Below are 12,455 nucleotides of genomic sequence, written 5' to 3'. Positions count from 1 at the left end.
CTCATTGCAGAATAAGTAGAAAATAAATGAATGAAATTGCACATGATGAGTTCCTCATCAGTCAATGTAACTCGATACTTATTGCGTGCTCTGTCAAGCCTGAGGCTAGTATTTTATAAGCAGTATAAGAAAGGGGAACAGTAAAGCCCAGTGACTGTTAGAAATAACTAAACATCTACATCCGTTAAGTGCCATTAAAACTGTAGCTCAGGAACACAGCAGTAGCAGGACAGCTACATGACTATCAAGACCGTCTGTGAATTTACTAAATTATTACTTTCTTCATACTTGCAAAAACCCAAAATCATTGCACTCAAGGTAGTAATACTAACTTCTAAAATGTTGAGAAGTTTTAGTTATTGCCATGTATTATACAAGTAACTAAGTAATTTTTTCAGCAATGGCACAAGAAATACAGAGTTCAGATGTCTACTGGTTATCTGAAACATTTGTCCTTATGTAAAAGATGAAGGAAAAAAGATTATTTCTCTGCTCTTCCTGTACACAAGACATTACTTTTGTTCGCTTGGGAAAAAAAAAAATAAAAAAAAAAAAAAAAGAGAGAAAAGCAGTTGAAACAAGGTCAATTTTATCACAGAGGAGGAAAAAAAAAGGGGGGGGGGCATTGATATCCAGCAATAATAAACCAACACTACCTCCCCATCTCTCAAGATCCCCCCTTTTCTCCCTTTGTTTATCAGGTGTTTAAAACTTAGTTGTCCATTTCACCTTCAACAGCCAATTCTCTTCTTTGCTACACTCCTATTTTCTGGTATCCAATCTTTGCAAGATTCACAATCCAGGAAGGTATTTCCCATCTTGAGAAAAGTATCATCAAAAATTCTGCTCTGAGAGTTTTTTCCCTTAGCCACAAGGCAAGTCACAGGGTTAATCAGCTTTCCTGGTCGAATAGCCTGAGTAAGCCTCCTCATGTAAACGGCCGCTCTTTTCCATTTCAGAAAGTTGCCTCTGTGCTGTCCATCACCATAACTCTCATTTATAAAAGTTGCATCTTTGAGAAGCAATCTATGACAAATAGACTCCTAAGCAGTCTATGCCACCACAAATTAATTCCCATGCAATATGGGAGCCCTTTTCCATTTATTTCCAAGATAGGCTTTTTTTTTTTTTTTTTTAAACAGGTTTTTGCTGTTCACAATGCTTAGTTGTGTTCAGAGCTACAGAAGTGACTTCCATCGATACATCTGGTGCAGTTGCAGTCTTTCCCCAGCACCAGGCTTGGCAACACTGCACTACCCTCAACAGGCCTGTGGCAAAAATGGAAACCTGGTATGTTCTGTCTGCTTAAATCAGTTTCTACAAGAGCAAGGAGAAAGAACAGCAGCAGCAGCAGCAGCATGCTCCAAGTCTCATAAATTGATAGTTTTTAATCTGAGAACATTTCACAGCCCCAGCAGAAGAGCTCTCAGTGGTGAACTCTTTCCGCTTAACAGCTTCAGGCCACAGGCTTTCCACAACTGTTTCTTTTTCCTTTTCATATTCTACCCAACAACAGAGAATTTGTTTTCAAACTGAAAAAGCATGCGAGACTGTAGGTCAGCAGGTAATGTGTTCCACAGAGGTTCATCACAAACCGGTCCCATTCTACAAAAAGAACGAATAAATCTCACTGCACACCTAGCAAGATCATCAGAGCAAAAGAGAAAAACACAATACAGGGAAAGAAATGAGGAAAGTAGCCTTGAAGCACTTCCAAAATGTGAAGACATTTGTAGGAAGCTGTATCGAGCCCTGATGGCAGTGTCAGTGAGAAGTGACTATACACATTAATTAAATTTTGGCATACTTTTAGTGCTGGCATAGGGGCTGTAAGGAATGCAGTATTAGCAATTGCTTTCATCCTTTATTTACTAAAATAAATGATATGCCACCTTCTATGAAATAATCACACAATACCATTTCAGTATAAGCTGTATTTTTACACACTAAAACTATGGTTAGCATTGCTCTCTAAAAGCAAAAGAAAATATCACAGCTTGAATTCACACTGACCTATCGACTTTTAAGTACGGAGAGAAAAGAAAGGATGCAGAAACAAAACTATCAACAAATAGTTGCAATTTCTTAGATGAAACCTCTGCCTGTTGAAATTTAGAGGATGAAAACTGGTAAACTGTAAAGGTTGGAAGTTGAAATTGAAAATATTTAGACAAAAAACAAAGCACCAGTTTGAAACAACAAGAGTAATATATCACTGGAGCAATGTAACAAAGTGAGACGATGCTTTTCCTGAAAAAAAAATTTACATCTGATCTTAAACAGTAACTATTTCAAACAAGTCTTATAGACTGCATTGTAGGGGAGGTCAAGCTACACTAACCCTGCTTTTCACCTGGGCTTCACTACTTTTAATCAGCTACCCTTGAAACTGAATGTTACTTCTTTTTAAGAACTTTTGTTATGAATATCAACTGACAAATATCCCAAGAAATTACCATTTCCCTACATTAGTACTGTTTTCAACAGTGGAAATAAATAAATGAGAGGGAAATATATTATTGTAGTACATTAATTTAGTTATCCTTACATATGTTCTCCTTCTTCTGTTGCAAAGTCTCAGTAAAAGTCTTTTCACTTTGAATCAGATTTTTAAGAACACTTCAAATAATGAGAACACATTTCATTCAGTGGTATCAGCCACCTGGCCTTCCTCAAACACTGTATAATGTAGTGGTCATGAAAAGTGCCAGATCACCAAGAATGATTACCCAAGGCCTGAATTAGTTTTGCTAAACAGCTTCAGCACAGACTGAGAACTTCAACATATCTATTTCCCTTCACCCTGATGTCAAGGGAACATGCTCTGAAGGCAAGGTGGCAGCAGTATCTCCCCTGCCATTAAATCACCACCTTTAGCTACCAAGCAGGAATAATATTTAGTAGCAATTATGACAAGGTGTCCTGGTTTTGGCTGGGATACAGTTAATGTTCTTCTTAGTAGCTGGTACTGTGTGTTTTGGATTTAGTGTGAGAATAACGTTGATAACACACTGATGTTTTAGTTGTTGCTAAGTAGCGCTTATCCTAAGTTAAGGATTTTTCAGCTTCCCGTGCTCTGCCAGCAAGCAGGTGCACAAGAAGCTGGCAGGGAGCACAGCCAGGACAGCTGACCCGAACTAGGCAAAGGGATATTCCATACTACAGAACATCATGGTCAGTATGTAAACTGGGGGGAGTTGGCCAGGAGGCACAGATTGCTGCTCCGGCATCAGTCAGCACATGGTGAGCAACTGCATTGTGCATCACTTGTCTTTTCTTGGGTTTTATTTCTCTTTTTTTTGTTTTTTTATATTCATTTTCATTACAATTATTAGTATTATATTTTTTATTATTACTGTTGTTGTTATTGTGTTTTATTTTACTTTAGTTATTAAACCGTTCTTATCTCAACCCACAAGTTTTACTTCTTTTTTTTGATTCTCCTCCCCATCCCACTGGGAGAGGGGGAGGAGGGAGCGAGCGGCTGCATGGTGCTTAGTTGCTGGCTGGGGTTAAACCATGACCTAAGTAAATCTTTCTTATGCCTGACATAATGCAGCCAATTCACACAAAAAAATTAAAGATAATTAAAGAGCAAATTTTCATATTAAATCACACCAATCTAGAATTCAGAGACTGTATTTTATGCATAAGATTCAAGCATGTACGTCGATCTTTTTGTCTTCCCATTCCCTCAAGCTGCCCTACGCCTCAAGCATGATATTTAGATAAGAATGACTCTGCCACTTTCTTACTGAACATATTTTCTCCCTGAAATGCATTCAGTTATCACAGCTTGTTCTGGTGGGGAAAAAACCGCTACAGATATCATTTTTACTGAACTGTATTATTTTTACCATTCCAGAACAAACTAAACAAAGGCAGGAAGAAGTTCTGGTCCCTCATTAGGAAGGATTACAGAAGTGTTAACCAGGATAAAAATGAGGTATTTGGCCTACACTGGTTTTGTTATTGATGATCATATGCATGACCCTGAAAGAACATGTCTAAACCATTCAAACCTGTGGTGTACTGCCATGTTCTGAGTTCAGATGTTCTAAGTTTACTTCGTTACAAGTAAAACACAGACATTTATAAGAGCATTCAATTTGTAGATAACCATAAAGCCTATGCGCTTTTCTTGTGAGGCTAAAAACCTAATCCTGTGAAAGGATACACAAACTCAACACACCATCACACACCTTAATCATTGTAGCAACAGAATCACAGTGAAACCCTAGAGAACTTTAGAAAGGGAGTCTTAGGTCTTTTGCCAACCACTCCAGAGCAAGTATTTCAGAAAAATTGCACAGGAAACAAGATCAGTCTCTGCACAACCTAAGAGTGTTGACAAAACTCAATTTGCCCTTCAGTTTATCCTTACTCCATGGCTTTCAGTATTAATAATATCTTTTTATGTGACTCTTCAAGATCATCTGTCACCCAATCCTTAAGAGCTGACAAACAGCACAGGAAATCTCTGCTGGCAATACCTTTCTAGGATAAAGATTAACAGCGCAAAAAAAGTGTTAGAAGTGAAATATATGGCGACAAACCCAGAAAAACATGCCTTTATACACAGCATATTATTTTCTGTTTGTATTATCCATAGAACTAAAAGGTACTAGTGATAGTCCAAGATTCTACTACGTGGTAAAAGACAATTCCCTTACTTTCCATATCCTAACCAGACGATGTAGAAATGCTTTCAAATAAACCAGAACAACCTGAAGCAATCATCCTTCTGACACACTGTAACAAATGTGGAACAATTCCAAAGATCCATCTAACAATACAACAGTAATCATAACAGCATAAAATTGCTTTTCACCATGCTGTACACAACATTGCCACTAATTATGCAGCAAGTAAAGGGGCTACAAACTTAAATGTTAAATGAGAAATTAAAATGGTGTATTTTAAAATATTTTATATATCTAAACCAAAGAGTAAATATATTAGGAGTGCAATATATAAAAAGCACCAACACTAAAATTTTGCCTAAACCTTCTTAAAATATCCCAGTGTCGGTACCCAATATAATCTTATGTTTCTGCTTCCAGAGCAACCCAACCAACTGAACATTCAATCTGAAGGACGAACACATCCACTGTATGCAGAATGTTCTCAATTTTGTTCTTAAATCCTGGTAATGCCAAAGTAATGTTTTATCGTGAAGTACCAATAAAAGGTTCATAACATTAGCAACCACTTTAAAACAATGTTATTTTTCCTTTTCCTTCAGTCCCATGCACAGCGTCAGAGCCTAAAGCATTTGCTCTGCAGCCCATTTCCTTCTTATCCCATACTGCAGTAAGAACCAGGAATCATATTGCTACACACCACCATACAATACAAATGGCTTAAAAAGCTCTTCACAGCTATGTGATGTACAGTAGGCATCAGAGGATTTCACAATGCACTCTGTGAACAGCACAAAACCACTGGTCTATAGCCTGAAATATTACCATAGACCTCCCACCATATCTCTTTTTATGAACACAAACGGATTTTTATGCATTAACATGTTCAGATTTTTTAAGAATGTGGCAGACTGAAATAAGCATTAAATTACCTGCTGCACATATCTGTCAGTGGTTTTCCACATGTAATAATACTCAATGATGCTAGTCAGTGACTTCCAAGGGAGCTGAAAAACATTTGTTACAATTAAAGCAGTTCCAAGAAATTGCAATGTCCACATCTTATTAAACACGTTAAAATCAAGTAGTTGATACACAAATACTAAAATGTGAATATATTACATACCTACATTAAAACCCATATGCAAATGAATACATACTACTATTAATAATACACAACCTTTCCTTATCATTAACAAGGATGCAGAATTACAGCAATATTACACATCCAAATCCAAATGTAATATATCCTGTTTAAGCCATATAGTTAAAGAAAATGATCGAAACAGAATCCAGATTTCCACCAGGAAACACAGAAGGCAGTATCTCTATTAAAAGTGTATCAGATGGAGAACAATTTCAGAACTAAAATAAATCATCTTGACAAGACTGCATTTGAGTCTCATGACAATTTTACTCTTAATAAATACAGTGGTTACTGTACTTAGTTCACAGGTTTTTCAAGTCACATAACAACTCAGCCTCTCATACAATACCACTAGGTTTCGCACAAACTTCCACATACCCTTGACCATTAAACAAGAAATGAAAGGATGCTAGGGACAAATGCTACCTTGAGCAACAAGAGTGACACTTTCAATGAATGTTTCACAAGAATCTCCGTGCAGACTCAGGGCAATTGATGATGATGATGATTTTGGGTGCACATGTTCATTGGTAAAACAAAAATGTATTAGCCTAAGTTTAGGGGAGAAAATTAAGCATGCAGCAGCCATTTTTAATTACTACCAAATAATCTATTTGACTCCATAAATGGTTTCTATAATTTAAATTAGTACTTCTCGTACAAAATTCATGCAATTTTTCTTCATAACCTAGGAAGATGCTACTGTTTTGTGCATTGTATTTTCCAGATGCATGCATTAACACCAATATTCTCTGCTTCCCAGAAATGAAGATCATTTTTAGGAAGTCCCAGAGAACACAGGTGTGGAAACTTATCTTTCCAACCTTACTCACTCCACTTTGAGGCCTTCTGCATGTATTAAGCCAAAAGAATATGTTCCTGAACCTTTAATTAAGTTCCTAAAACAACAGAGGAACACCTTATCAAGCTGCCTCTCCCTGCATGCAGAGCTCACAGCCAGTTTTTCATGCTGCTTGCTTGCAGACACTTAAGAGGAACTGAGTCTGGCTCCCACCTCTGCCTTTCATCAGCTGGGATTCAGGTCCACAGTCTTAGCTGTGAATTCTTTCTCAGGCAGTGTACCACAGCGTGTAAATCCCTGACCATTTGCATTTAATTAAAAAGTAGCAGTGTAACAAATGCAGAAGCTGATGTTCCAATAAATAGCAACACAATTTGGTTTACTGAAATCCTTTTACTTTCTCAGGTAAATTATGCCTTAAGAGAAGTCTGCCCAAGAAAAGGCCAGCGACAGGAACATGTGTTTGGTGTGAGGTATCAGATGAGCTGCTTCTCAGTCTTTAGGTCCATATTCTTCCTGGCATCCAGATGAAACACTGTCACCCCAAATACCTTCCATTGTCAACAAGTACATTTTAGCATCTCCATATTTATTTTCCTTCCTGAACACTTAACACATTCATGCTACAGATTATGTCTGCCATTTCTCTAGAAAATACTTCAATCTATTTTAACTATGACTGTGACACCAGTATATTCATTCACTCAGTAGGCATCTACAATTAAAGAAAGGCAAGTAACATGCTTGGATGGACAACCATAATCCTTTTACACTTTGATTCACAACTCAGAAAACCTGTTTGACACACTAACTATGAATATCCTGTATCCTGTTTACCTACGCACTTAAATGACAAAACACTGTAGAGGGATGTGAATTTTCCAGAGGTTGCTCTGAACTGCCAGAGGAGCTGTGAAAAGCCATAGAATAATGTACTCTCATTACCAAATTCTATTAAACGCTATTTGAAAGAAGTAAAAATGACCATCTGTGTGACATTTTTGTAGGAGAAAATTAGCAGAGAGGTGTCAGCAGTACAAAAACAGGGAGAGGGAATTTTCAGTTTCTTTAGTTTCTTCAGGGTAAAAATGGCCCACTCCAATCAGACCAGCAGGAAAACCTTAGGATTATAAAGCATCTTAAAATGAATATGTTAACTTCAAGGAATGTTTCCAAAATTTTTAAGTTGGAAAACAGTTGCTCCTGTTTTCTATAAACGGTTCAAGTCTGATTCCCAAGGCCTTTCCTGCTATATTTGAGAAGTAATAGTTATAAATTTGTGAAAACTGTTGATAATGAAAAAATAAGAAATAACAAGCATAACAGATGTCTCTTACCATTAGGAAAATAGTTATATTTGGAGAACATAAAATATTCAGTCTTCTTCCTTTCTACTATCCTGGGATGTGAAGTAATTCAAGTACATCAAGTAAATTCAATTAACTTAAAAGGTTTAGGATGATTAGGATTCATAGAGGTTCTTAAAAACAGCAAAACCTCAACAAATGAGCTTCTATAACAGTTGATGAGTCAACAGCTGATGAGAATGATTATTCAAAGGCTAGACTGGTAATTTGATAAGAAATGAGCTTCTGTCTACTAAAAAAAAGGCAAACTCTTTTACACAATTTGATTTATAATAATTGTCTTGCTTACTAATATTTAACATTTATAGCTTAATGCTTGAGCTGCACATTGAACATCAAATAGCACCAGTTCTTAATAATTGCTGGAAAAAGTAAATGAACCCGCTCTTTAGAGAACTATCATGTAAGGGCTGCAATTGCAGCTGCCATGCCTTGCAAGTCCGGGCCGATTCAGAAAAGGCAACTCCTCTGCTTCAGGAGACTGCTACCAACCACTTTCTGCCATGCAACATGACAGTCTTGCCTGTACTGTGGCACCACTGCGTGACTGCTTAGGTTTGAGTTTAATCTCAGGCACCACAGGATTTAATTTTATCATTAAATCCTACAGGGACACTCGAACAAGTTCGCATGTATACTACCAGTGCATTAGCTTCTTTGTCCATGCTCTTACAACACATGTAAGAGTACTTACTTTTCAATGACTAGCCACTGAAGAGAGGGATGGTAATAGACAAATGTATTCTCATGGAAAATCACTGCTGAAGTGCTACATATTTATTCCTACCTCACCTTGCAGAAGCTTTTCATATATCCATGATCTAAATCTTGAAGGACTATTTTAGATGATTACTTAAAACCCAATGTTTGTTTTCAAATCCCTATACTTTTAGAATGCAACATAGCAAGTGAGAACACGTAAATTATACTCTAGAGAAATTAAGATATCCCAAGATTACACAATGATTAATATAATTGAAAGATTTCAAATTACATAGAATTAGATCAAGACTGCGTGCACTAAGTTACCAATACCATATAAAGTGATATGTAAAATAGATGTTCTTCTAATGATGTTTTAAAAATGACATGTCACTTTTCCACGGGTAAAAAAAAAAGTGACTAAGGATAGACAACACCCCATTCTAACTAAATGAGACTATAATTAATTAGTGCCCCACATCCATTTCTGCTGCACTCTGACTCATCATTAATGTGCCCTCAGTAGGCTATGCAACGCTACCTCTAGATCTGTGCATGTGTCTCACTTTGGGAGGAGGGCAAGGGAAAATATCTCTGTTTTGGGAAGGAAGATTCAGTGAAAGAGGGAGAGTGTCAGGAGTCTAGCTGAGATAAAATCTGAACATTTTAAACAGCTTCTAGTAGACTCACTCAAGTATCTAGCATTTGAATGTTACAAATGCATAAGCAATTCCTGCAACACATTACTCCACTGTATCACTTTATTGTATGCATATCAACAGAATTACATGTTACATACCATAGAAATTATACAAAAAATAAAAATACTACATAAATACCAGAGACAAGGCTTAGGTATATTTAGTCACAAATTGTGTTAGGACTCAACTTGTAAATAGCCAATAAAATCTGTATTATATGCTTTAGGCATTTTGAAAAGTCAAATATTATGTATTAGGAAACATTTAGTTAGAAGACAGCTACTGAACTATGGTACAGTTACAGCTGAGGGCCATTTATCTGCGTGAGAAATAATAAGGAACTGTAGTTTACATTAAGATTTCAGTTCTAAAACTCTATAAAATATTATTTTCCAATCATATTTTCTTGAACTTAACAGAACTATTTCATCCATGATGCAATTTTCAACTTTATGTGATGAATGCAGTGAACATTTTCTCGCTTCGGAATCTCAAAATTAAGCATGCAGATATAATACACCTGTTAAAATGTCAGTTCTTCACAAAAACAATAGCCTTTCCTTCCCACCTTCATTCAATTATCTGTTTCATTTCACAACCATGAAAGTGAAGGAAAGACAGCTTAGCTCAGTGCCAAGCCTCCTCCCACTGCCCTGCACCCTATTTTGGAAGGACTTCTACATTTACCATACAGTACCATTTTCCCCTCATGGATGAGTAACTTCTGCAAAGAAAAAAAATCTGAGTTCTCAGAGTCAAGCAGAATGAGATTGTTGTGAAAAATGTTTCAATCCACTTCAGTCTTAAATAATAGAATACCTTTGGCTCAAATCCTAATCTTTTCACAAAGCCCAACTTTAAGTTAGTACAACAAAGGAAATCTTTTTCCTTGAAAGCAAGAGGCTCTCCAAGAAACGTACAAAAAAATTTGTAGACAAATTACTAGCAATTCCAGCAATCAGTGTTAGAATCAATTTCATTCCATTACTCTGCATTAGAATTCAGCAATTTAAAGCTTTGCTGCCCTATAGTCTGATACTTCAGTACCAATACCAGTGTAGTTAGAACGTAATGGAAAACATTTCCTTTACTTTTCAGAAGTGCCAAAATACCTAATATGTCAAAATAACTCCCTGTAGTGCACCTTAGAAGCTATCTGAATATAAATTTCTCTCTTCTAACCATAGAAGGAAACCCCAGCTTTCCAAAAACACTCAGGGGAGTCAGCCACATAGCTACTAATGAATTTCACTGGAAATGGTGGAAAAGTTCTGAAAAGTTGCTGGAACTTTTTGAGATGCTTGTAAAATCCTTGTAAAAATCCTCATCAAAACACATCAGCATGAGACATCCTACTTGGTATTAAACCATTAAAACAGATTATCTTCTGTCAACACCTCCCCAAAGAATGGCACTGAACAAGAAAACATATTGACCTTCAAGCCAGATACAATGTATTTGTATGTTAATTACATATATCAGCTATACAGATAGCTCCTCTAGCTAATCTTCCAAACCTACAGAAAGCAGTTATGCTCACCCATGCAAACACACAGTAACAGAAAAGTGTACTACTTTCATACTTACGAAGTCTTGTCGAATGTCATTGAAGTCCTTGCCATACTTTTCCAATGCCTCTTCAAATAAACTAGCTTCTGATGCTGACCACTCTTCCATTTCATCTCTACACAAGACAGGCCCTCCAAGTGGCACTAGAACACTGATGGCACTGCTCAAATCATAGTTGTGTTTATGCAGTGTATCCATTGCATGAAACTAGCAAGGAGAAGGAGAGAATAAAAAACGTGTTTAAATAGACAGTAGTCCATTTCAGTTAATGCAAATTAAATGTATTATTTTCTATAAGCCATGCAAGAAGCCTCAACTAATGCTAAATTTAGAATCAATCTTGATATCATAGGTTTTCTGTTGTGGAACATAAGGAAAATAATTCATTAATTATTTTGGCAAGGGAAATGCCTTAATAAATTGTTTACTAAAAATGACATTAGTTTAATAGTTCCTGCAAATTACTAGCAAACATTTCTAGAGAATCTTTAGCTGGTAGAAATTGGTTCTAAGTAACCCAATAGAGACAGAGGTATATATTGACTGAAGAGCCATTTCAATTAACAGAAGTTCTAAACAGTAGATGTCTGGCCAGCTGTTTAGCTATGTGCTCAATGTTCTCATTGCTGGGGAGGGAAGTCATTCATTCTTTTCATTATCATCATACTGAAAAACAAGCAAGATTTTTGTCCCTTCCTAAACTCTGTCATCAGAGATGGGTAAACGAGGTTTCTTTGGTTAATTCACTTTCTGTTATAAAAAGCGAAAAACAGAAAACGAACAAGTTAGGGCATTCTTCACTTTACAGGTGACACTGAATGCTTACATCACTAACCAATGATGGGGAATATGAAAAGTAAGCAACTACATCACAGATCCACCTGCACAGAAAATGAGCAACATACAAAAGCCTTTCTGACTCAGCATCCCAAAAGACTCATCCCTACAATCTTAAATTTCTATGCTGAAAGAAGTATTAGAGGTATAAAGTGCAATAATGTGTGTGACTGTGTAACATCAGTCTCCTACCTCTTTGTCCCACTTCAGTGATGAGCTGTAACTGTAGCATGCAATCTCTCACACAACCTTATACTCATGAGAGGGGGGCACCCAAAACCTTTCAAGGAAGGAACGCTCTTGCATTATGTGTCAGTATAGGACTTAACAGAGCTAATCCAGTTGAGCTTCCGCACACAAATGTACTGCAAATAATGAATTCTCCTTATCTTTTGGATCTCCTATGAGTGGCTAAAATCTTTCTCCAGCTTTCAATATACCTCTTTGAAATCTATCAAGCGCAAGATTCTTGAACTGCTTCCTCTGCAAGAAGTAATGTCACAATTATCCTACAATACATCATTTTACTTGTGGCTCAGGTTGAATTCACCAGCCTTGAGAAAAAGCCATTGTTAAAATGAAGTATTCTAATACGGAAATATGTAACATAATGCCAAAATCCATAACATTCAGATTAGAGAATGTAAAGTGATATCACTAGTTTATTGCTTATCATTCAGGCAATGG

The 12,455-nt window shown here is 36.6% G+C and overlaps 1 protein-coding gene across 1 annotated transcript in view; it reads right to left on the bottom strand.

The window, feature by feature from the left end:
* Positions 1-12,455, bottom strand: part of MTA3 (metastasis associated 1 family, member 3) — a 136,635-nt gene that overhangs the window by 52,896 nt on the left and 71,284 nt on the right. Inside the window, 2 exon segments of the mRNA XM_010576535.1 lie at positions 5,576-5,650; positions 10,950-11,138. Coding sequence (XP_010574837.1) covers positions 5,576-5,650; positions 10,950-11,138 — 264 coding nt within the window.

Source organism: Haliaeetus leucocephalus, unplaced genomic scaffold, assembly GCF_000737465.1.
Source record: "Haliaeetus leucocephalus isolate CR32 unplaced genomic scaffold, Haliaeetus_leucocephalus-4.0 Scaffold526, whole genome shotgun sequence".
NCBI lineage: Eukaryota > Metazoa > Chordata > Aves > Accipitriformes > Accipitridae > Haliaeetus > Haliaeetus leucocephalus.
The sequence above is the reverse complement of the archived record's forward strand: the minus strand, read 5'-3'. Positions and strand labels throughout refer to the sequence as shown.